Source organism: Macrotis lagotis, chromosome X, assembly GCF_037893015.1.
Source record: "Macrotis lagotis isolate mMagLag1 chromosome X, bilby.v1.9.chrom.fasta, whole genome shotgun sequence".
In the NCBI taxonomy this organism is placed as follows: Eukaryota; Metazoa; Chordata; class Mammalia; order Peramelemorphia; family Peramelidae; genus Macrotis; species Macrotis lagotis.
This window is the reverse complement of record NC_133666.1, coordinates 5,201,415-5,228,084: the sequence shown is the minus strand read 5'-3', so window position 1 is coordinate 5,228,084 and position 26,670 is coordinate 5,201,415. Positions and strand designations below refer to the sequence as shown.

The 26,670-nt window shown below is 41.9% G+C and overlaps 1 protein-coding gene across 1 annotated transcript; it reads right to left on the bottom strand.

Annotated features, from left to right (window-relative positions):
* Nucleotides 1-1,981: 1,981 nt before the first annotated feature.
* LOC141498587 (uncharacterized) lies at nucleotides 1,982-26,616 on the bottom strand. Its single transcript, XM_074201793.1, has 12 exons — nucleotides 26,557-26,616; nucleotides 9,083-9,484; nucleotides 8,754-8,864; nucleotides 8,063-8,144; nucleotides 7,442-7,810; nucleotides 6,201-6,383; nucleotides 5,837-5,884; nucleotides 4,800-5,465; nucleotides 4,678-4,721; nucleotides 2,798-3,490; nucleotides 2,573-2,715; nucleotides 1,982-2,465 (listed from the first exon to the last, which is right to left on the bottom strand). Exons 1-12 carry the CDS (start codon nucleotides 26,614-26,616, stop codon nucleotides 2,363-2,365), a joined length of 2,904 nt encoding a protein of 967 aa, XP_074057894.1. The 3' UTR covers nucleotides 1,982-2,362.
* Nucleotides 26,617-26,670: the final 54 nt, after the last annotated feature.

The window sequence follows — 26,670 nt, the reverse complement described above, 5'->3', positions numbered from 1 at the left end:
GCTGCCCATTTGTAATCTCTAAACCCAGTCAGCAAAACCTCTGGGGATCTCAACACAAAACTTCTGTGAATCAGCCCCTCCCCCAACCCAAGTTGCTAGGAAAATGAAGCAAAGCCATCAGAAAGGGGCTTCCATTGAAACCCTTGAAGGCAAAGATCCTAACTCACAGAGATCTAGAACTTCTGAGAGAATGGTTTCCAGCTCAGAAAGACTTCCTAGAAGAAATCAGGAATAAGCTTAAAAACCAATTGGAAAAGAAGTTGGTAAAGATAAATGAAGATACTTCTTCTCTAAAAAAAGAATGCAGTCTGTGGAAACTAATGACTTCATGAGACAACAAGAATCTGTAAAACAAAACCAAACAAATAAACATTTAAGAAAATGCAAAATATCTCATTAGCGAAACAACTTGACCCCAGGAAGAGAATCAGGAGAGACAACTTCAGAATCATTGGGATTCCTGAAAACACTGAAGACAAACAGAGCCTCGACTCAATATTATAGGATTTAGTAATAGAAAATTGCCCTGATATGTAGCCAGAAGGCCAAATAGCTATTGAAAGAATCCATCGATTCCCTCCAGTTATACTTTATGGATCTGAAGGGAGCACTACAGTTCTGTGAAAAATCAGTCGCAGCTAAACATTATAAAAGCCTAGATAGCCTTGCATGAACTAGAGCTGATAAAGCCTACAGTGACTTTAGAGTCCAACCATACCCCCCCATCTCTGGAGAAACTGAGGCTATCACTGAAGTGACCCATATGATATCACCCACAGTATCTTACGTGTGTAAGTGCTAAGTCCTTCAGAGGTTTGGACTAAAGATATTTTCATTATTAAAACAGCTGAAGCCTGGGGAACTGAAGGATCTTGTGAGAACCACAAAAGGATCTGAGACATTGAATTAACAGGGTCAAAAAATAATTTAAACTACTACTTTCTATACAAGGTAGCAAAACACAAACAAAAAAACTTCTTCTTTGAAAACAGTAATATTTATTATATTAGATTGTTGGAATGGAAATTTATTACTTGATAGTAAGGCCTCCCTTATGGTATGCTGTTTAAATAGCACATTTATTTTTTTTTCTAATTTTTTTTTGCAAGGCAATGTGGTTAAGTGTTTTGCCCAAGGGGACACAGCTAGGTAATTATTAAGTGTCTGAGGACCGATGGGAACTCAGGTACTCCTGACTCCAAGGCCAGTGCTCTATCTACTGCACCACCTAGCCGCTCCTTTTCTAATTTTTCTATTAAAGTATGAAATAAAAATAATCTCTGAGACCCTGCCGGTCAGGTCCTCAAGGGTATACTCCTGATGACGCCTTAAACCAGCCCTAGGGAAACTTCTTTTTGCTTCCAAGGCCCATTTGGATATTTATAACCTCATTTTTGGGTCACCCAAAATTATCACCTTGAAAATTAGTCTGCTATATTTGGTCAAACATTTAATTGATTCACTGTTAAATGCTCCTAGATTTATTGAGTTTCAAGTCTCGCCTACAATAACCTTAACAGTGCCAGAGCAACATTAGAATCTAAGACCCCAAGCTTTCAGTGACTGTTGAGGAAACTGGGACTTAGTAAGCTAAAGGGAATTGTGTAAGTTTTCTCACAGACTCTTTGGGATAGAGGTGCCAAAGCTTATTAAAGCTTATGAAGATATACCACTCTGAAGACTACAGGAAAAACTGAGGTCAAGAAGGAAAAAGTCACCTGGGGAAAACAACGAAGCTTTCAAGAAGTACAGCTGACATGCCCTTATGAGGCTTTAGACACGAGAACCTTCCACTCTGTGACTACAGGGGAACCTGAACCACAGAAGGAACCTGGGGAAATCGTGGCAGAATCTTAGACCTAGAGAGGACAATATCTGGAAAGGATTTAAATTACAAGTAGCTAAACCATAAGACAACCAACAAATAAGCAGAAAAAATTTTTAAGTTTTAGAAACAATGGTTAATCTTTATTCTGTAGATTACTTGTAATGGAAATTTCTTCTCATATTAAACTATCTTTTATCATATTCAGAATACATGGCAAAGGTTTTCTCTTTTCTCCACTTCTATTTCCATTTAAAATTAAAAAAAAAATTCACAAAAAACTCACACAAGACCATCCTGTGATTTTAAAGCAAACTGAAGTGCAGGGATGTTAAAGGACAGTTTTGTGATTTCCTGTAGGCTTTTAGAGCTGACAAAATTTGTAGAGGCCTAAGAAGACAAGCCCCTATAATGACTATAAAGGGACCTAGGTTAAGCAGGTAGTTCCAATGACATGCCCACTGTTGACAAGTTTCTGAAACTGGGCTCCATGATCATTACTCTAACTCAGGTTCCTTATTCTAGGTCCAAATCCTCTCAATCTGTTGCCACGTCGGAAGTTTCTGGCACTGAACTAACCAGACTTCCATCCAGTGCCATCACAGTCTGTTCTCCTTCTGCCTCCCCCTGTGAAGAGCACCTGGAGGAAGAGAAGTCAACATTCACTGAAGCCCAGCAAGCTCCAATCTCTCCATGGTCTCCTCTTAAAGGCTTCTACTTTACAAAGGATCTATTCCCATTACTTACGAAAACCCTCTGCTTTTCCTTCCAATTCTTCTCTCTGACCGGAGAGCTTTTTCTTCTTCCCTGAGTCTAGGGCGCCCCACAGCCCGGCGAGGCTTGCCCCTGACTGCTAGTTCTGCAACCCCCACAGGGGCCTTTGCTGTGGCCTGGGAGGAAGAAAGATCTCAATGAGTTCTCAGCGTGGTCACCTCCTGCTGAGTTAATGCCTATTTGTCTTTAACATCTTACCTTGAATTCCATTGGCTTATCTTCCTCTTTCCTGCTGGCTGCTTGTTTTCTGGGCCGCCCTCTGCCCCGTTTCTTGAGGCAGGGAAATGTTTCCTTGGAAGTTAGAGCCTGATTGCAGCCTTGGAACTCAGGCTGGGCCTTCCCAGTAGATCCAGTCATACACACGGTCCCTACCCATGGGTTCCAGGAAGCTCCAGGGGCAGGTGACTCAGCTGTCAGAGAAGCAGAGGGCTCTGGGGTGGTTATGGGGGGCCCCCATTTCCAGCTTTGAAGAAACTGAATTTGGGGATTGCCCATTATGGGCAAATCATTGAGGAAGAACTCAGGGGCCCAGTGGGTAGGTGGTACAGAGGAGAAACTGAAAGGCTTCTGTGTGTCCTTTTGGACAGAAGATTCTGATTTGCCTCTAGAATCCTGAGGGAGGAGACACTCAATATTTGGGGCCAAGATGTTGACCTGTCGACTTGCTCTTCCCCTTCCCCTTCCCCTTGGCCTGCCTCTGCCCCTTCCCTTTCCCCTTCCAAAGACAGGTGATTGCTGAGGAGCTGGAGAGGAAGAAGAATAGAACCGACTGTATGTACTCCTCTTTCCACTCTGGGTGATTCTGGAACTCCATTCCGGGGGTGAGGTTTCAGGGACTGCAGCTTTAGGGGCTAAAATAGGTACATCTGAGGAATGCAGACAAAATGGATCCTGCAGAAAAAGGGGATCCTGATTAAGGACAACAGGATTAATGTATTCAAGCTCATACTCTCATAATTTGCATTTGATCCTTTGTGGCCTTTCCCTCATCATACTGACAGCTCTTCAAAGGAAAGAACTACCCAGAGTTATCAGAGAGAATGTACCCTCCTTCCTCATGACAGAAAGCAAAAACTAGACAACTTGTGTGGCTGCTCTCCCCAAATCATTGTTCCAGGTTCTGCTCTAGCCACGGATCGGCAACTCTGCTTCGGTGGATGAGACTAGTCTTCCCAACAATTCCAAATGACTGCTACCCCAGCCAAACCCCCCCCCACACACACACACACAAGCCAGGTAAGCCGCCTCATCTGAAGCAACAATTAAGTCACCCCTTGCGGGTAAGTTAAGAGGCAGACTGGGTTAGTCTGTCAAGCCATCAACTCTACTTTGATTGGTACCTCCCGTCAGAACTGATGGAGAGAGTCAAGAATCCCCAGATCCAAAGAGTCTCAGCAACAGCAATTCCAGTCTAGTAGCAACTGATTTGCCATCAGAAACCGCTATTTGATCCATGGCAATGATTTTTAAGAAGAGGCATGGCCATCTACCATTGCCTCTGCACCCTGAGGGCCATAGGACCATTCCATGTGACTGAAAACTGAAATCTTACACATATGACTCTCTGCCTCATCTGAATAGGAGTTTCTAAAGAGCACGACCTGTCTTACCTTTGTCTTTGTACTCCTAGTTTAGCCTAGCACTTTGCAGTTTCTAAGTCCTGAAGAAATGCTTTGAGCATTCCTTCATTCTTGTGGACCTGCCTGCTTCCCACCCGCAAAATCTTCAGCAAAAGACTCCAAAAAATATATGTTCTGAGGATGCGCAGAGGCAAGGCAAATAAAAAAAGAAAGGAGAAAGAAAGCCCTTGATTTCCTGAGACAGAGTGAGATAGACAAACAGTCATAAGCAATGAGACTGTGAAATTGGAGGAGCCCCTAACTGGAAATTAGAGGATGGGGAAGAACCAAACAGAGGAGGAGAATGGGAATGCCAGAAATGAAAAGGAGAAAGGGAGAAATGGAGGAAAGGACTATAGAGAGCATCAGGATCTCAGGGTGGGGACAAATCAAAGATTTTCTAGAAATGCGTGGCAGACAAGAAAGCAGAGGTAGGGAGCAGAGAGGAGGAACTCTTACCACTGACACTTCCACATGAGGCAGTGCTTTTCTGTCATGGAGGCCTGGGGAAGAAGAGTTTATCAGTTTGCGCTCTTGCGAACTTTACAGGCAATGAAATAAAGTTTTCCTCTATCACTCACCTCGCTGATGTCTACTATCACTGAGGATTTGGGGGTTTCTGGCTAACCCCTGCAGGGCTTCTTCCTCCTGGTCATACTCTTCTGACATCTGTCCCTCAGCCTCTTGCTGAAGCATTTTTCTGGGGGCTGTTGTTTCCACGCCCTGTGTTTGGGTCCTTTTTCCTGGCGCCCAAAACTCAAATATGTCTTTGTCATTGATTTGTCTCTCCATTCCCTTCTCTTCTGTCTTTGTTTTACCACAGCCTTTTACGTCGTTTCTCTCTGGGATAATTTTCTGCTTCCCTCTACCTGCTATCCATATCTGTCCTCTTTCTGGTATCTCTCTGTGTGCCCCTGGACTCACACATTTTCTCTTGGATCTCTTTGCCTCATTTGCCAGTGTCTTTCTCTTCAAGGTCCCCATTTCCCTTTTTCCCCACTCTGGTGCTATTCTAGGTGTTTCTATTTGTATCACCTGGTTCTCCATGTCATTTTCCATACATTGTGCCTGGATCTCTTTGTTTGTGTTCTCTTTGTCTCGCCTTCTCGAGAATGCTGCTTTTCTGGAGCTCCCAGGCTGTAGATCCAAGGATGTCCAAGGTGGCGAGGGGCAAGCTTCATGGGTTACAATGCAAAAGTCATTGGGTTGAGCTCCTGATGGTTCTGACTGCTCTGAGCAGAATGGACCTGAGAGATGTTACAGAAACAAAATATAATAAGCTTTATAGAGTCTTCATTAAAATACAAGATAAGGCAGAGCATGCAGGGGAGAAATTATTGGCTTCAGATTTGGGGAGGCCCAGATATATGTGTGGACCAGATTCTAAGTGAAGTCTTAAACCCAGGGTAAACTGGAGAGTGCCTGGGCTCCTCTTTCAAATACTACTATTGTCCAAAGAAAGAGAGCCTTACCATCTCCCAGGAACTAAGGTTCAGCCACAAGAGCCCTACCCTCACCCTGGGGCACTTTCCCTTCCAAGTCATCCCCCCAGGCATACAACGACACATCTCTTATTCCGTATAGGGATCCGGGGACCTGTTTCCAGTGTGGGTCTCACCTTCACGGTTGTAATTCACTCTGACAAGGCACTGGGCATTTTGCAAATCTAGATGTAAAGAATAAGAAAAGAAGTTGAAAAAACTCCTTAGTCCAGGAACGGCCACTCAGTTCCCCCTTCTTGTTATCTATAGAAGGTTGGGCATGGAGGGAAAGAGAGGGGAAAACTCCCCATCACTTTTTTTCTGACTGTCTTCAGCACATTCCACATCTGGATCACAATGCCATTCCAAATAATTCTGGGGTCCTTCCCAAAGTACAGGGTGTGACATCTCTAATGGGCTTGTTTCCACCCCCCGTGTTTATTGTGCTATCTCTTGGGAAGGTTGATAGGCCCGTTTCTAGATTGGTTATATGTCTCTTACCCTGGCTATTCATTTCCATAATGGTCCTTTCCATTTGCTCACCACCTGGGACCCACTCTGGCACACTGTTGGCTTCAGCTGAAAGGTGACTGCTCTTCATCCATGTCAGAGATTCACTGCCATCTGCACCTGTATCACTGCTTCCATGTCCAGTAATGGGGTGTTGGTCCTTCTCCAGATGTACTGTGAAGAGAATAAGGTGGGGAGCTCCTCCTCTTTTAGAGCTGCACTGGTTTTCCTAACTAAGGGTATTACCTCATCTGTCCCCACATTAAATTTAGGTGGTGCTAGTGGAGTAGATTTCTTCACTTGCTTTATCACTGATAGCGGTTTTAGATTGGCACGTGTACAAATGTATTTTAGCCTGTCTCACTAAAAGACTCTCCTCTTTCAAATATGTGCCTCTATCTTTCCAGGATAAAAGGTTGAGTCCATAACAAAGAGGCTACAACTGAGGTCCTATTGAGAGCTACTGTCACCTGTTTCACTGATGACTTTTATTTCTCCTTCACTTTTGAAGAATAACATGGTATCAGGGAGGAAATGCCATACTATGCAGAAGTAGATTTCAGAGAGTGAAACTCTGCAAAGTGACCAGTCACCCTTTGTCCACAGAACCATCTGGGATCAGTGATCAGATAGAAATCAGAATGTGTGGAGACGGCCCTGGATGCAGTGAGAGACTTTAGTCTTTTTAAGCGAGGACTTTTCTAGATCACATTTGACTGACGCACTTTCTATTCAGCGATATTTGTGAGGTGAGAGAGGTTAGGAAAAGGGGACAAGAAGGACCACGTCCCCTTCTTCCACACACCCTGAAGTAATTGAAGTTGAGAGGGTAAGATACTTAGGCTTTCTCAATGATTAAAGCAGGGAAAAAGAAAAGAACCACGAAGAGACACTTGCACATTCAAAAAAAAAAATCACTCTAGGAGGGGATGACCCATAGGACTTATGGGAAAATAGCAAAAACTGACTATTTACCTTCACGTTGAACCAATCAGGGTCGAAAATGGACTAAATGTGTTTTGCCAATAAAGGAGAGTCTGAGTGATTTGGAGGCTTGTAAATCTCAAGGTATCTTAGCAGGTGTTTGGGTAGCATCCCCTCCCAACACAAGAAGAAAAGAATAAGAAAGAGCAAGGAAGGAAGGAAGGAAGGAACTTAGGGAATAATGAACTTTGTGCATATTATGCAGGCTCTTTTCCCAACTGACCCGCTTCGTGATATGTAAAATTTACCTCTTTCCTTGTTGGAGTCTTCAGCCAATAAAGTCCCCTGTAACAGAGCCCTCCCCTCCACAGGAACAAGAAGCTTCTCTTGGGGGACCGGAAGGAGGGGTGCACTCAGACGGCGATACTGGCAAAGCATGTCAGCAAAGAGTACCAAATCTCCATCCTTCAAGTGGTAGTTCACCTGAGGGCTTAGGCGTCTGTGAGGTCTCAAGAGGTATGTACCATTGAGGCTATTACAGTCTCGAAGGACAGGTGCCCCATGTTCAGGTGGAATCTCAATTACTGCATGAAGTCTGGAGATGGATGGGAAAGGCAGCACCACAGTAAACTGTGTTATTCGGCTGATCACATTCTCGCCAGGATACAGCAGGAAATCTAGAGGCACAAATTGGCAGAGTTATCACTTCCAGGTCAGAGATCTGCCCCATTCCTGCTCTTTACTGAGTTTTCTCTTTGTCTTCCTTCATTATGCATTTATGTCTTGTCTGGGAAAACCACTGAGGAAGATCAAGTATTTTCGTTGGAAAAGATAGAGATTGTGTACTCTCTGAGGGGGGGGTGGCTATCGGGGCCCACAGAGTCATGAAAAGGAAGGCTGCCCCCCACCCTGCCTGTGCCGTCACTGACTTGTGTCAGGGCCTCGGTCGTAGTTGAACAGATGCAGCAGTCCCACAGGCTCCTTGTCCACCCATGGTGGGGCCGGCATGACCTGAGTTGGGGGAAGGGGAGGAGAACACAAGGTCAGCATGAGCTGGTCAGACATGGAATGCTCTAGAATGGGGGGGGGGGGTGGAACGTGGCGCCTTTCAGAAAGGAGGGCATCTAGCACAGAAGCTGGGCCCGGGATTCCCTCCTTGGGAGATCTGGGCCGAGGCCAGGGAGGAGAGACCCCCGGGGCGGAGGGCCCCAGGGCTGGCTCTGCCACCTACACGCCCGTGACCTTGATCCAGTGTGTCGGCTTCTGTGGGTCTGCAGAAGCCCCAGGGCACGAGAGCAGGGCGAGGGGTCGCCCCCAGCCCGCCTCTTCCACGATGTGGGGACCACCCGGTCCTGAGAGGCCGCAGGGGACCCTCCTCTCCTTGGGGGGCGCAGGGGAAGGGGGCCCCGCGATGGGGGCGGAGCCAGGGCTGTGGCCCCGCCCCCAGCCACACCCTCTCCCGGGACTCCTCGGGGGGGGCACTGCAAGGAGCCTCCGGCCCTCAGAGCCACCACAGGGGCAGGGGAGGCCCCGAGGGGCTCCCGGAGAGCCCCCCTCGAGGCCCGCGGCCCCTGGTCCTCCCCGGGAGACGAGGGAGCCCAGGAATCCCAGATAACTCACCCGAGGGGTCTGGCCGCGGCTTTCCCGCCCCGAGGAGGGGGAATCCCGGGGCGCCCCTAAGTAGGAGAACGCCACCGCCCCAGGCCTGGATCTGGGCGCATGCGCCCTGCACTGCTCCGGGGAGCGGAGGGGCCCTCGAAAGTCATGCTCTCATTGGCTGCTTCTGCAGTCCCGCAAGGCCATGTTACACCATGATTGGCCAGCGTGGGCGCTGGGACCAATCAGGGACAGCCTGGTGTGGGTTCCCGTTGGAGCTTTCTAGAACACAGTGGGGGAGGGTGCTGATGGCGGGAAGGGAAAGCACCGCCCCCCCTGCCCCGGCCTCAGACGGCCCTCTCTGATTGGTGCAGCGTCCGGGCTGTAACCGTGCTGGGGGTCAGCTGACACACGGCCCAGAGCACCCGGGCTCGGACCACCCCCGTGAGCCCCGCTGCTGCTGCCAGAGAAACAGGGCGGACCAGAGACTGTTGTCGGGGGAGAATAAACTCAGAAAGCTCCTCCTCCCTCTGTGACCGTAAGGGAAACTGAGGCCCGGGGCTCTGCAAGGGCTGCTGGGAGATCAGCCCCTGGCTCCGACCTCCTGAGTAACGGGCTTCAGAAGCAGAAAGACCACCCCGCGGGGGTCCAGCCTCTGGGGGGTCCTTGGAAGCTGACAGCGGGGACGGAGTCGGCGAAATGAGTCGTGTCCACACAGGGGTAAAGGCAGGAGCAGGTTGCCTGACTGTCAGCTGCTGGGATTGGTTTTGATAGTCTCAGGTTCACGTATGCCTCAAGCAAGCAAGCTAACATCATTTCCAGTTACAAAAGTGTACAATTTTCATCATCAATCATATAATTTATGTGGTTACAAGTTTAATCATATGGTTACAAGTTTAATTCACTATCATATAGTTAATTCACTTTTTTATCCCTCCTCAGACTATGTTACCCTCAACCTGTTACCTTGTTTATTACTACATTGTATCAATATTAATTCATTTGAAGTTTCTAATTAACCAATTGTTTTAACGGAAAGTTTTTTTCTATTTTCTGTGTAAGTATCGTCTTTCGATCTACTCCCTTAATGATCTATAGTGAGTGTCGTTATGCTTGTCCACCCATCTGTTAACTCTTATAATAACCAATTTTTTTTCCAGGCCTTCCTGGCAGAAACCACAGTTTCTGTGACTTTTTTATTCTTTCGCAAGAAACGAAGGCTGTTAGACTTCACATATAGGTTACCTGTACTACCTATTCTCTCACCATCTTTTTCATATATTCCTGTGTTTGTTAAGGGCGGCAAAACTCTTAATTTCCCTGTAATTCTATCTGACCCAATTTGTATCTGTTTTCCCTGTATATATTTTGACATCTCCTTGGAATTCCCAGTGTTGGGTTTTCCAGCGATTTCATAATATTGAAGCCTTTTGTATGCCTCAAGGAGAAGCACCCCTGTTAAATTTGGATAGAGTTTACAATCTGTTTTATTCAAGGAATTTCTCAGAAATCCTTCCTTTATAGTCATTCCACTATTAGGGTAAGTATTGCAATCAATAATAGATCTCTAAATATTGGTATGCATGGAATCCCTATCTATGTTGAAGCAGAAAATGTTGTTCCATCAGGCGGTGTGACCCCTTGAGTCTTCTTGCTGCAATGGTGTCAAGCAGGTTAGACACCCTGGCTCCCCACAGTAGGGTAGGAGAAATTTCTCAAGCCATTTGAGAATGTATGTTTTCCCCTCCTTCAGCCAAGTCTATTGAGAGTAAGATTTATGCAGGACTCAAATCCTCCTTTCTTTGTCTTTACTATAATAGGTCCTTTGTGACTCATAACTTGTGGTGTTATTTAAACTCCAGTGCCTCCTTCTCCCTGTATAATTTTCTATTCCATGTCTTAATTGTTTTATAGCTCTTGTACTCATATCTTCTGTCAAAGAATATTCTTTTTTATCTATCCTGAGAGAAGAACAGTTCTCAAAGGCTTACTGAGTGATGGATTGATTTAGGAGCTTCAACACCTCATAATTATTTCATACCTACACCCTTCCTCCAAGTACTATCACCCTCAACAGTTGCATTAGAAATGAAATTCTCTTCAGATGCCTCTGCTTTCTTATGCCATCATATTTTTGTTTCCTTTTCCCATGTCCTAATTGTTTTACAGCTGTCTTGTATCCCTTCTCTCTATCAAAGTAGACGCCTTTCAATTGTACTGATAGAAGAGTAATTCTTGAGGCCTATAAGCAATCTTACATCACTAGAAATAATAAATGCATGTGCTTTTCAGATTATGATGCAATAAGTATTACATGCAATAAAGGGTCATAGAAGGGAAATATAGTCCAAAAATTAACTGGAAATTTAATCAACTTAATTTCAACTTAATTTCCATGTCTGGATGGATTTACAAATGAATTCTACCAAACTTTTAAGAAACAATTAATTCTACAGAAACTATTTTTAAAAATAGAACAAAGAATATGTAGTTCTACCAATATGGCACCAATATGATGGTTATATATATACCAGGAAGAGTTCAGATTAACCAAAAAAAAAGAAAATGACAGATCAATCTTCCTAATGAACATTGACGCAAAAATTGATGGAAAAATCTCAAATAAAATTTTAGCAAAGATATTGCAGCAAGTTAGCACTAGAACAATACACCATGATCAGGCAGAATTTATAACTGGTAGGCAGGGATAGTTCAATATTAGGAAAACCCTCAACATCATTGAACATATGAATATCAAAACCAACAGAAATCATATGATTATCTCAATAGATGCTGAAAAAGTCTCTGAAAAAATACAAATTCCATTCCCACTAAAAAGGCTAGAGAGTATGGGAAGAAATGGAATTTACCCTAAAATAATAATCCGTATTTAATGGGGATAAACTAGGAGAATTTCCAATAAGATCAGAGTGAGACAAACATGTCCATTATCATCATTACTATTCAAATTGAATTAGAAATATTAGCTTCAGCAATAAGAGAAGAAAATGAAATTGAAGGCAATAGAATTGGCAATGAGGTAGCAAAACTGTCACTCTGGGCAGATGAAACGATGGTATAATGAGACAACTCTAGAAACTCATCTTAAAAACTACTTGATATAATTAACAGATTCAGCAAATTCACAGGATACAAGCTAAACACACATAAATCATCTGTACTTCTATATATGAATCACACACTTTTCCCAACAATAATCCCTCCAAATGTCCCAATATAAATACAACCCTCAAAAGCTAAGAGTTTGACCACCTCACAGCCAATTTATAGCCGCACTCCCTTTTTAATTACCCTCCCTTGCAATGACCCAATAGGAATACAAGTCTCAAGAGCTAAAAATTTCATCATATCAGTCAATTTATACTATCTTCTGCCATCTTTCAGCTGTCCTAAGAGAAATATCATTCCACATAATTAACTAGCATTTCCCAATTTGTTTTTTTTAACTTATACATCTAATACATTATACGTCTTATACATCTCTTGAGTCTTTTATTTGAAAATCAAATTTTCTGTTCAATTGTAGTCTTTTTATCAGGTAAATTTGAAAGTTCTTGATTGCATTGCAAGTCTCCCTTTCCCCTGAAACAATGTGCTGAATTTTGCAGGGCAGTTGATTCTTGGATGCAATCCAAGGTCCTTTCCCTTCCAGAATATCCTGTTTTAGTCCTTCTGACTTGTTAATGCTGAAAATGCTAAGTCCTACTTTGTCCTCACTGTGGTTCTTTAATTTGTTTCTTTTTGACTGCAATGTTTTCCTTTAACTAAGAAATCTGAAATTTTCTTATTGTAATTCCTTGGAGTATTCACTTTGGATCTCTTTGTGGAATGATTGATGGAATTTTTTAAGGACTATTTTTTCTTCTTCTTCTAGGGTATTCGAGCACTTTTCCATGATAATTTATGACATGTTACTGTCCAAGCACTTTTTCTGATGGTGGTTTTCAGGTAAACCAGTAATTCCTAAACTATCTCTTCTGGTTCTTTTTTTCCAGATGTCATTTTTCCTCAGAGGTACTTGTCAGCCTTATACTGTTGTTTGATGAAATCTGAGATGTGTAAATTGAAAGACTTCTCTATTCCAACTGTACATATGGGTTATTTGTGTCTGATCTCTGGTAGAGCCTTCAGAACTCATTTTAGTCTGATATACAAATGGATACGTTTGTGTCCTGACATGTCATTTTGGTCCCACTTTGAGCCAGCAGCGTCTTGTTTTTATTTTTCCAAAATACTCAATAGTCGTGTTTATCAAAACCTAAAGTTTATGGAATTCAAGAACACGGAGGACAATCTTAGTCTGGAATATTTGGGCTTGAAGGAAATTTCAGAACATAGAATTCAGAATGTCAGAACTAGGAGCTCACTTAGAATAGGCATTTTCTGAGTTGTGTGGAATTTGCAAATCAAGGTGAGATAGATACTAGAATTTGTTATGACAGCATTGGGAAGGATTGTAGTAGATAGACTGTGAGAGATGTCTAGATCCTAAGAAGAGAAATTTCCAGAGTCAGTGGGATCCTCAACTGAGAAGGTCAGGACTGGTAGGATCCATAGAGCAGAGAATGGCAGTAGGAAGAGAAAAAGGGGCATTAAAACCAGGAGAGTCTTTATAACACAGAATGTCAGAAGGGCCTTGAAGGCAGACAATGTCAGAACTGGGGTTTCTGGGAAGTGTTAAATAGTCAGTTCTGGCAAACCAAACAATGTGGCTAGGAAGGAAGCTGCTTGGGTATGTGCTCAGTGGACCAAAGTATAGGCAAGAAGCCACTGTAACCTTTTGTAATAGTTTATTTAATCATATCAATATATTTTATATCAGACACGATAATGGTACATTAATGAAAATGGAGGTCTTTCAATACCTAGATAATTTTGCAAGGTGCCAAGACAATTCTGCCTCTTCTGTAAAGTGATAAGGAAAAAATATAAAAACCTGTAATATCCTGAAATCTCTTCTTCACTGGGCCAGTTCTTGATAGTCCCCTAAATGGTAATGATTGTGGAGTATTTTAGGGAAAAGAATAGATGTCAAGTTGTTGGAAGTAAAAAAAAATGCTGGATTTGTAATTTGAAGTTATTATACTGATAAGGTAGAAGAGAAGTGTATTGAAAGCAAACAGAATTGAAAAATCGATAAAAGAATAAAAGGAACATCATATATCTGAGTAAGCTATGTCCTTCAAAGCTCACACTTCTGTTCTTAAAAGATGGTATCTGGGGTAGTGGAAGGGAATATTGAAGAAGTATATTCCTTGTTATAAGAGAAGTCATCAATGCAAACTAACAGAATGTTTTTCCCAGAGTTCTTATTGTTGCTAACTATTTTCCCCTCTGTACTATTCCCCCACCCCCATTTATTCTATTCTCTTTCTCCATCTTGTCCCTCTTCTGAAGTGTTTTGTACCTGACTACTCCCTCCCACGGTCTTCTCTCCCTTCTCTCACCTCCCCATTTATTCCATCCCCTTCCCCTCCTACTCTCATCTAGGGTAAGATAGATTTCTATATCCAATTGATTGTGTATGTTATTCTTTCTCTGAGGCAGTTGTGATGAGAGTAAAGCTCATTCACTCATCCCCCTTAGCTCCCCGCTTCCATTGCACTGCAAAAGCTTTTTCTTGTCTCTTTTATTGTGAATTAACCCCTTTCTACCTTCCCCTTCTTATCTCCAGTGTTTTATTATATTATCCCTTCATAGTCAACTCTCACCTTTGCCTTGTCTATATATTCTCCTTTAGACTGCCCTAATAAATGGGAAAGTTCAGATGAGTTATCAGTATCCTTTTCCCATGCAGGAATATAAACAGTTCAACAATCTTAATTCCCTTATGATTTGCCTCTCCTCTTTCTCTTTTTATGTTTCACAATTTATCAATTGGTGAATGGTGTATTTTTTTATAAATTTGACTCAGTTCTCTACATGTTTTAGAAATATGTCCTTTGTTAGAAACACTAGTTGTAAAAATTGGTTCCTAATTTACTACAGTCCTCTTAATCTTGGTTGCAGTGGTTTTGTGTGTGCAAAACCTTTTTAATTTAATGCAATCAAAATCAAGTTGGTCATAAATTTCTCCCCTTTTCATAGATCTGACAGGTAAACTATTCCTTGTTCTCCTAATTGGCTTATAATATCACCTTTTATGTCTAAATACTGCACCGTTGGTCTATTCTGACTTTTGTTTTTTTAATAAGATATTTCACATTATCTTCTATTTTTTCATCCTTTTGATTTTGTTTTATTATTTCTTGATGTCTCATGGAGACATTAGCAACTAGACTTTAGAGAAGAAAAGGAAAGACTCGCATGAACGAATGCTGAGTGAGGTATACACACTAACTACAAAATTATCAGATGATCATCCATAATGGATGCAGCTCCACTTAGCAGTTCAGAGATCAAGGACAATCTTGAGAGATTTGCTTTGGATTATGCCATCCACATCCAGAGGAAAAAGCTATGGAGTCTCAGTGTAGAACAAAGCATCTGATGTTCACTTTTTAAAAACTTCTTTTATGTTTTTCTTTTCTTTCTCATGGATTTTTCCCCTAACATTTCCTCATTCATAACATGACTATAAGAGAATTATGTTAAATAAGATTTTACATATACAACTTTTACCAGATTGTTCAGAACCATGGGGAGGAGGATGGAGGAGTGGTGGAGAAAAATGTGGAACTTGGAAATTTGCAGGTATTTGAAAAAAATAAAGAAAATTTCAAAAACCTCTGAAGACCTTGTTATCTATATAGCTAAGAAACTGTTGTTGATGTCACAAAAAACTTGTAATTTCTTTGTCAGCTTCTTACCTAAAAACCTGTTTGTCCTTTCTTATAAATCTCTAAAAATCTCTAGATATAATTTCCCCCCTTAATAATCATAGGGCCTTGAAGTCAGAAACCTCTGAAACTTTTAACACCATTATCTTAAATAGTCTGTGAATGATTTCACTAAGGAACCTTAAGGTCCCATGGCCTCAGTTTAAATAGTTTCAGTTGAACTGTATTCTAAACTGTAAATCTGCTAAAAGCCCAGTCTCGTGTGTACCTATGAACCTGAGGTGATGTCACAATGGTTCCTTCAGGTCTTCATGAATAGTTGGAGGAGGGTCTCCTGAAATTCAGGCCTCTTAAGGCCTTATCAGCTCTCTTCCAAGGATCTGTTAGAGATTTCAGTTCCTGAAAGCTCCCTAGGCCTTGAGCAGGGGGTGATCTCACCTAGGCCTCATCAGTTTCCTGAGCCTCAGAAACTCCTACCATTACAGTGGGGCCTTGTCCTTTTGGGATAATCTCAGTCCTATGGAGGTGTTAGCTGTTCTTAGCTTACAAGATTGTCCTTGACCTCACAGTGGTTTGTCATATTGCTAATCCATGGTTATCCTTGAAATCACAGTGAGAAGCAGTGTTTACCTTTAAATTCTCCAAAGGCCGTGACAGTTCTATAGCTAAGAAGCTGCTGTTGATGTCACACAGGATTCTTCTCATCTATATGCCTCAGTTTCCCCTGGAGTCACAGTATCGTGTTTCTTGGCCTCTAAAATATCTGAAGGCCTTTTCAGCTACATACCTAAAAACCACTTTATTATTTCACCCAGGTCTCCTTCATGTGGCAAGAAATCAATTTCCCCCTTTTGTAATCAGAAACCTCTAAAGGACCTGTCTGCTCCAGGTTTGGGGCTGTGTGTGATCTAACATTGCCTCAGTGCTCTGTTTTTCCTGTATTAACTCAAAGGGCTCATGGTCTAACATCTCTGAGGACCTTTCAGCTAAATGACTGTGAAGCTGCTGCTCATCTCAGCCAGGTCCTGTCAGCTCCTTTGGCCTCATTTTTCCCTTTAGTAATCTGAAGTTTATGTAGTCCCAAATCGCTAAACCTTAGAACCTGTTGGTGATTTCACACAGGTTCCCATCAGTTCTCTAGCCCTCAAGTTCTTCTGCAGTAATTAGAAGACTTAGAAGTCTATCACCTCTGAAAACCTTTTAGGCTGAGGCTACAACCCTATGCTTGATCACAGCCTGCTTTTTTCATTTCACTAGTCCTCAGTTTCCCCTGAAGTCAGGGGACTCTCTGAGGAGTCTTTGCCTCTAAAACCTCTGAAGGCCTTGTCAGTTATATACCTATGGGCCTGGGGTTGATGTCACAGTCGTTTCCAGCTCCTTATGCCTCAATTTCCACTCAGTAGGGGTGGGTTGACCTCCAAAACCTCCAAGGCCTTGTCAACTGTATATGTAAAAACCTGTTTGTCCATTCACAGAAATCTCTAAAGGTCTCTAGAAATCAGTTTAACCCTTAATAGTCAATGTGTGGGGACTGGGGGCCAAGATGGCGGAGAGAAGACAGGCACAGTTCTAAAGTCTCCTGATCTCTTCCCCATCTATCACATGAAACAAACCTCTTAAAAGAAATACGAACCAGGAAACCCAGAAAGAAAAGCCAGGAGAGGAAAATCTACCTCAGGATTTGTCTCCCGCAGCAGCCTTGGCTGAGTACCGGCAGGTGAGTCTGAGCTCCCAGGGAAGATCAGCCAGACCAACAGCTGAATCGGAACCGGGAGTCTGAGGGCCCGAGAGCCGGACCTGCTGGATCAGTGGTGGGGCTCGACGAAGGGGGCTTGGATCCGCCGGGAAGCAGAGGCGCTGGTGTTGGGGCTGTCCCCCTGGAGCTTGGGGAAGGGGCTGCGGGGAGAGGTCTGGTGCAGGACAGCTGCGGACACCATCCCGGGGCTCCTCAGCTCTGAGAAACTCTGAGCCCACGCCTCCATTGCACTGAGGCCTCTTCTCAAACAAATGCAAATTATTTCTGCCTCAGGCCCAGGTGTGTGAGCAAAAGAACCAGCCCAGCTGAGGAATCACCTCAGGCCAGGGTAAAGCCCACCATTGATTGAAGGCAAAAGAATTCAATAGCTCCAATTCCTTCCCTCAAGCAAAGGGAGAAGGCCTCGCAACCAAGGCCACAGACACCCCAGAGAGGGCAACCAGCACCTCCTACTGGCCAGCCAGAGAAACTGCACTCAGTAAAGCCTTTAGAGATCCCAAGCCCAGGTGAACCAGCCTCCCCCAACTCAAGGTCTTAGCATAATGAAGAAGGGTCGTGGAAAGGTGGATCCATAGAAAAATTCCTGGAAGGGAAAGACCCCAACCCAGAGAGACCTGGAACCTCTGAGGAGAATACAATCTGGTCTCCAGCACAGAAAGATTTCCTTGAAGAAATAAGGAAGGAGTTTAAAAATCAACTGGAAAATTTGGGGGAGACAATTAATACCTTGCAAAATGAGAATAATTCTCTCAGATCCTCAAATGAGCAAATGCAAAAAGAAATTAATTCTCTCAAAACCTCAATTGGTCAAATGGAAAGCTCTTTCAAAAGTAGAATCGACCAATTGGAAAAGGTTAATGAAGAAAACTCCTCCCCCCCAAAAAGAATGGAGTCTACAGAAACTAATGACTCCAAGAGACAGCAAGAGTCAGTTAAACAAAATCAAAAAATAGAAAAAAATAGAAGCAAATGTGAAATACCTCATCAACAAAACCACTGACCTCGAGAATAGATCAAGGAGGGGGAACCTGAAAATTATAGGACTTCCTGAAAACATTGAAGAGAAAAAAAGCCTGGACTTAATATTACAGGATCTAGTGATGGAAAACTGCCCTGACATCATGGAATCGGAGGGCAAAGTAGTTATTGAAAGAGTACATCGATCTCCACCAGAAAAAGATCCTAAAATGAAAACACCAAGGAATGTTGTTGCCAAACTCCAGAACTATCAGATAAAAGAGAAAATCGTGCAAGCAGCCAGGAAGAAACAATTTAAATATCAAGGAGCCACAGTAAGGATCACGCAGGACCTGGCTGCATCAACTTTAAGGGATCGAAGGGCCTGGAACGAGATATTTTGAAGAGCACGGGAGCTTGGAATGCAGCCAAGAATCTACTTCCCTGCAAAGCTGAGCCTTCTCTTCCAAGGAAAAAGATGGACATTTAACGAAATGGACGAATTCCAAAAATTTCTGATGAAAAGATCAAAGCTAAACAGAAAATTTGGATATCAAACAGGAGGTTCAAGAGACACATGAAAAGGTAAAAAAAAAAAGGGGGGGGTGGTAAAAGGAAAAAAACGCACTCCAGCAAGTTGAAACTGGCTATATCCCAGCATGGGGGGGGGGGGTAGAGACTCTCATAAATCCTGAGAATCCTGAGAAATGTAACTCTAACAGAGAGAATATACCTAGCCAGAAATGCTGGACATCCATGACCTATCCATGAGACTGATATCTAATGGGATGTAACTGGCTTTAACTCCACTGGGGAGAAAGACTCTAATAACTCTCAGGAATTTGGACTCTATTCAACAGAATATACTGAATTAGAAGGGACAGACACTCAGAATTTTCTATGACTTAGATAGAATGATCTAAAAAAAAATACACTACCTCCCTAAAAAGGGGACAGGAAAGAGATGGGAGGAGGGAGGGGATTGAATGGGACAAATGTCATTACACTACGAGGTACAAAAAACCTATGGTAATACGGGGGAGGAGAAACACCTGAATCTTCTTCTCATCCAACTTCGCTTAAAGTTAACCTACACATACTCAGTTAACTTATCAAACATCTAACCTTTCAAGAAGTAAAAGGGGAAAAGGGGAGGGGGGACAGAGAAAGGGAAGGGGAGTGGAGGAAATAAGGGGAAATAACAAAAGGAAGGGAAGGGAACAGGGAAAGGGGAAAGAAAGGGGAGGGAGCGATATAGGAGGGCAAACACAGTGAAGGGGGTGGTATTCAAAAACAAAATACTGGGGAATATGGATAAAAGGGGGGGAAAGGGGGAAAAATACAAACAGAGGGAAGATAGCACAGAGGGCAATAAAGAATTAGTAATCATAACCTTAAATGTGAATGGGATGAACTCTCCCTTAAAACGTAAGCAAATAGCAGAGTGGATTAAAAACCAGAATCCTACAATATGCTGCTTACAAGAAACTCATTTGAAGCAGAGAGATACATATAGAGTAAAGGTAAAAGGTTGGAGCAAAATATATTTTGAATCAGCTGAAGTAAAAAAAGCAGGGGTAGCAATCCTTATCTCAGACAAAGCAGCAGCAAAAATAGATAGCGTTAAAAGAGATAAGGAAGGAAACTTTATCCTCCTAAAAGGTACCATAGACAATAAAGTCATTTCATTATTGAATATATATGCACCCAGTGGGACAGCACCCAAATACTTAGAGGAGAAGCTGAAAGAATTACAGGAAGACATAGACAGCAAAACTCTACTAGTAGGAGACCTCAACCTCCCGCTATCAGATCTAGATAACTCAAATCATAAAACAAACAAGAAAGAAATTAGGGAGGTAAATAGATTGTTAGAAAAATTAGATATGGTAGACGTATGGAGGAAACTGAATGGGGATAGGAAGGAATATACCTTTTTCTCTGCAGTACATGGAACTTATACAAAAATTGACCATGTACTAGGACATAAAAACCTAACGATCAACTGCAGAAAGGCAGAAATAGTGAAGACATCTCTCTCAGATCACAATGCAATAAAAGTCATATGCAATACTGGGCCAAGGAGATATAGACCCAGAGCAAATTGGAAACTGAATAACCTCATCTTAAAAAATGAGTGGACCAAAAAACCAATTATAGAAAGGATTAACCATTTTATCCTAGATAATGATAATAATGAAACAACATAACAAAACCTATGGGATTCATTCAAAGCAACTCTCAGGGGATATATTATAGCTCCAAATGCTTATATGAATAAATCGGAGAAAGAGGAAATCAATGAACTAAACATGCAACTAAAAAAATTAGAGAAAGAACAAATCAAAAATCCCCAATCAAATACCAAATTAGAAATTTTAAAAATCAAAGGGGAAATTAATAAAATTGAAAGCAAAAAAACTATTGAATTAATAAATAAAACCAAAAGTTGGTATTATGAAAAAACCAATAAAATTGATAAACCTCTGGTCAATTTGATTAAAAAAAGAAAGAAGAAAACCAAATTGCTAGTATTATAAATGAAAAAGGTGAACTCACCACCAATGAGGAGGAAATTAAAGTAATAATTCGAAATTATTTTGCCCAACTTTATGCCAATAAATTTGATAATCTAAGTGAAATGGATGAATATTTGCAAAAATATAAGTTGCCCAGGTTAAATGAAGAAGAGATTAAATACCTGAGCAACCCTATCTCAGAAAAAGAAATTCAACAAGCCATTAGTGAACTCCCTAAAAAAAATCTCCAGGGCCTGATGGATTCACAAGTGAATTCTCCAAACATTTAAGGAACAATTGGTTCCAATCCTATATAAACTCTTTGGAAAAATAGGGAAAGATGGAACTCTGCCTAACTCTTTCTATGAAACCAATATGGTACTGTTACCTAAACCAGGAAGAGTTAAAACAGAGAAAGAAAATTATAGACCTATTTCCCTCATGAATATAGATGCAAAAATCCTAAATAAAATCTTAGCAAAATGACTACAACAAGTCATCACTAGGATAATACATTATGATCAAGTAGGTTGCTTCAATATTAGGAAAACTGTTAGTATACTCAATTATATCAATAACAATCCTATCAGAAACCATACGATCATATCAATAGATGCTGAAAAAGCTTTTGACAAAATACAGCATCCATTCCTATTAAAAACACTAGAGAGTGTAGGAATAAATGGACTGTTCCTTAAAATAATTAGCAGTATCTATCTGAAACCATCAACAAGCATTTTATTCAATGGGGAGAGGCTAGAGGCATTCCCAGTAAGATCAGGGGTGAAACAAGGGTGCCCATTATCACCACTACTATTCAATATTGTATTAGAAATGTTAGCATCAGCAATTAGAGAAGAAAAAGGAATTAAAGGAATTAGAACTGGGAAGGAAGAGACAAAACTCTCACTACTCGCAGATGACATGATGGTCTACCTAGAGAATCCCAAGAAATCATCTAAAAAACTACTGGAAACAATTAGCAATTTTAGCAAAGTTGCAGGTTATAAAATAAACCCCCATAAATCCTCAACTTTCCTATATATGACTAGCAAGAAACAGCAGGAAGAGCTAGAAAGAGAAATTCCTTTCAAAGTAACCTCAGACAGTGTAAAATACTTGGGAGTCTATTTGCCAAGACAGACTCAGAATCTTTTTGAAAACAATTATAAAACACTTCTCACACAAATTAAATCAGATTTAAATAACTGGGCATATATCAACTGCTCATGGATAGGTAGAGCTAATATAATAAAAATGACAACTCTAACCAAAACTAAACTAAGTGTTTAGTGCCCTACCAATCAAAATTCCAAAAAATTACTTTAATGAGCTAGAAAAAATTGTAAGTAAATTCATATGGAGAAATAAAAAGTCAAGAATTGCCAGGAGCTTAATGAAAAAAAAAAATGCAAACGAAGGTGGCTTAGCACTACCAGATCTAAAATTATATTATAAAGCATCAGTCATCAAAACTGTTTGGTATTGGCTAAGAAATAGAGTGGTGGACCAGGGGAATAGACTAGGTGTAAAAGCAGGAGAGGATTATAGTAATCTGCTGTTTGATAAACCGAAAGAGTCAGGCCACTGGGATAAAAACTCCCTCTTTGATAAAAACTGCTGGGATAATTGGAAGTTAGTATGGAAGAAACTTAGATTAGACCAACACCTCACACCCTTTACCAAGATAAGATCCAAATGGTTACAGGGCATAGACATAAAAAACAATACTATAAGCAAATTAGAAGATCAAGGACTAGTCTACCTGTCAGATCTATGGAAAGGGGAACAGTTTATGACTAAGGAAGAGTTGGAGAACATCACTAAAAACCAATTAGATGATTTCGATTACATTAAATTAAAAAGTTTTTGCACAGGTAAAACCAATGTAATCAAAATCCAAAGAAAAGTAGTAAATTGGGAAACAATCTTTACAACTAATGATTCTGACAAAGGACTCATTTCTAAAATATACAGAGAACTGAGTCATATTTTTAAAACAAAAAGCCATTCCCCAGTTGACAAATGGTCAAAGGATATGCAAAGGCAATTTACAGATGAGGAGATCAAAGCAATCCATAGCCATATGAAAAAATGCTCTAAATCATAAATTAGAGAAATGCAAATTAACGCTTCTCTGAGGTACCACCTCACACCTCTCAGATTGGCCAGTATTACCAGGAAGGATAATGATCATTGTTGGAAGGGATGTGGGAAATCTTGGACACTATTACACTGTTGGTGGAGCTGTGAACTCATCCAACCCTTCTGGAGAGCTATTTGGAACTATGCCCAAAGGGCAACAAAAATGTGCATACCCTTTGACCCAGCAATACCACTACTGGGTCTATACCCTGAAGAGATGAGGAAAAAGGGTAAAAACATTACTTGTACAAAAATATTTATAGCAGCCCTGTTTGTGGTGGCAAAGAATTGGAAATCCTGTAAATGTCCTTCAATTGGGGAATGGTTTAGCAAACTGTGGTATATGTATGTCATGGAATACTATTGTTCTATTAGAAATCAGGAGGGACTGGATTTCAGGGAAACCTGGAGGGATTTGCATGAACTGATGCTGAGTGAGATGAGCAGAACCAGAAAAACACTGTACACCCTAACAGCAACATGGGAGTGATGTTCAACCTTGAAGGACTTGCTCATTCCATCAGCGCAACAATTGGGAACAATTTTTGGCTGTCTGCAAAGGAGAGTACCATCTGTATCCAGATAAGGAGCTGTGGAGTTTGAACAAAGTACAAGGACTATTCCCTTTAATTCGGAAAAAAAACCCCAGATGTCTTATGGTTTGATCTGGTTACCTCTGAGAATTCTGTTCTCTTTAAGGATATGATTTCTCTCTCATCACACCCAATTTGGATCGAGGTACAACATGGAAACAAAGTAAAGACTGACAGAGTGCTATCTGTGGGGTGGGGGTGGGGGGGAGTGAAGCAAGATTGGGGGAAAACTGTAAAACTCAAATAATATCTTTAATAAAAATTAAAAAAAAATAGTCAATGTGTGTTGAAGTCAGAAAGCACTGAAGCCCTTATCACCACAGGTCCTTTCATATTCCTAGGCTTTAAGTTAACTACTATCATAGTTGAGGAGTGTCCTGAATTCCAAATCCTCTGAAGGCCTTTTCTCCTCTTTTCCTCAGACTCTGTGGGTAATGTCACAATGGTCCCTTCATATCCTTAGTCCTTAGCTTTCCCTATAGTTATGGGGAAGAGTGGTTTCATGAACTCTACTGCTGCTTGATCTCTGGTCACCCTCATACCTAAGAGCCTGTGGTGATGTCCCAATGGTTCTTTCAGGTTTCTATGTCTCAGATGAGCCTTTATGAACAGTTGGAAGAAGATCTCCTGGAATGTCAGTCCTCTGAAATCTTTTCTGGTTTTTCCCCAAGGAACCTGTTGGAGGTCTCACACAGCTTCCTAGGCTTCAGTTTCCCAGTTATTTTCAGGAAGCATTGTGGATGTCACTCAGGTAGTACTTCCAGGTCCCTGGGTCTAAATGTCTCAAGAAGTCACAATGAAGAGGGATCATGGCCTCAAAACTGTCTGAAGGTCTTGTCAGCTATAAACCTAAACAGCTCTTGGAGATGTCACAAAGCTTACTTCAGGACCCTCGCTCTCAGCTTCTCTGCAGTCACCACTGTGGGCAACCTCAAACTTTGAAACTGCTATACAGCTTCTCTCCTCTCAGACTGGATTAGGTTCCAGTGATCCCTTCAGTATCTTAGTCTTCCATTATCCCCTCAAACATGGGCAAGGAGAAGCTGCATGAGTTTTAAGTACTCTAAACCTTTCCTCATCTTCACCTCTTCAAGCCTGTGGTAATGACACAATGGTTCCTTCAGGGCTCTAGGCCACGGGTTGCCCTTGATGAACCCTTGGAGTGGGTCTCCTGTAATCTCATACCTCTGAAAGTCTTATGAGCTCTACACCAAGGACCCTGTGGGTGATGTCACAGAGGTCCTGCCAGGTCCCTAGGCCTCAGTTTCCCCTTTTTGATTAGAACTAGCCCATTAAATATTTTGAAGTCCTTCATGCTAATTCCTAGGATGCTGTGGGTGATCTCAGCCAGGTGGCTTCAGTTCCCTAGGCCTCACTTTCCCCTTTTTTATTAGAAGTGTCAATACTTCAAGGACCCAGAAATACTTTCACTTCTCTATCTAAGAGACTGTGGGTGATCTCACCTAGTTCTCCTCTGTTCCCTAGGCCTCAGAGAGCCCTACAATCACAGTAGTTGAGGGTAGCGCTTTTTGTTTGGAAACTTGGACCTCTGAAGATTTGGTCAGCTCCACACCAAGGATCCTGTGGGTGATCTCACACAGATCCTGTCAGTTCCTGAGGCCTCACTTTCTCCTTTTTTAAATAGAGGACATAGTACTTCAGAGCTTCTGATATTCTTTTGAATTCTACAACTAAGAGCCTATGGGTCATCTCATCCCAAGGCCTCAGGGACTTCTACAAATCACAGTGGAATGATTTTTTTTCACAATCCAAGGGCTAGGAAGACCTTCACAACTTTATTCATGTCCCTGCAGTCACAACTGAGGGGTTTGCTAAACTCTAAATCAGTTGAAGGGTTTTTCTCCTCTCTACCTACGAATATTCGGGTGATGTCACAATGTTTTATTCAGGGTCCAAGGCCTCATTTTGGCCTCCATGACACTGGGAAGAGGGGCCTCTGAGAATCTCAGCCCTCTAAGGCATTATGAGCTCTAGGCCAAGGACCCTGTGGATGATCTCAGGGTTCTCTCTAGGCCACAATTTCCCCTTTACTTATCTGAAGGTGTTATAGTCATTACAACAAGTCTGAAAGTATTTTCAGGTCTACACCTGAGAACCTGTTGCTGAGTTCACAAAGGACCCTATACTTCTCTAAGCCTCAGGTTTTAATCCACTTCAGTTGAAAGCTTGATGTCCAAAACTTCTGACCACTTTGTTCCCTGTATACATAGCTGTCTCTGCGGGATTGAAACTGGTGACCTCAATTTTCTAAGCCTCAGTTTCCCTTTCTATTCCAGGAGTTGTGATGTGTTTTGGAATCAAAGATCCTTGAAGGCCTTGTAAGCTCTTAGAGCTACTATGCTCTGCTTGAGTGATCTCACTTGAGTTTCTTCATATGCCTAGTCCTCAGTTTCACCTGATGTCACAGTGAAGAGGTCTCTCTCATCTCTCTCTCTGTCTCTCTGTTTGTGTCTCTGTAACAGTTTGAAGGGCTCACAGAATAACATCTCTTGAGGGTCTTTATGGCAAAACACCTAAGATTCTGGTGCTCATCTTGCCAGTCTTGTCAGCTCCTTAGACCTCCCTTTCCCTTTTAGTAATCTGAAACCTATGTAGGCCAACACCTCTGAAACTGCAAACCTAAAAAAATGGTTGGTGATTTCACAGGGGTCCCTTCAGTTCCCTAAGCCTCAGGATGCCCTGCCATAATTAGAAGACCCTAATGTTCCAAACCTCTGAACACCTTGTCACCTCTATGCCTAAGAACCTGTGAGTGAGCTAAACCAGGTCCCTTCAATTCTCTAAGCCCGTTTCCCCTTCAAATACAGTGTTGTGTGGTTTGACTTGGAAGCAAAGGCCTCCTAAGACCCCTTCATCTCTAGCCTTACAAAACTAACTATCCCCTCACTGCTTTCTTAATTTCCCTGATCTGCAGTTTAACCTGATGTCACTATGAGATGCTATGCTGGTTTCAACACTTTGGAAGGCATTGTCACCTATATCCCTGACAACCTCTTGGTGGCATCATGCAGGTTTCTTCAGGTCCTTATGCCTCACTGTTCCTTCAGTCACAGGAGGAGGTGACTTGCCCTCCAAAATTTCTGAAGGTTTTTTCATCTCCGTAACTAAAAATCAGCTTGTCATTTCATACAGGACCCTTCACGTCCCTAT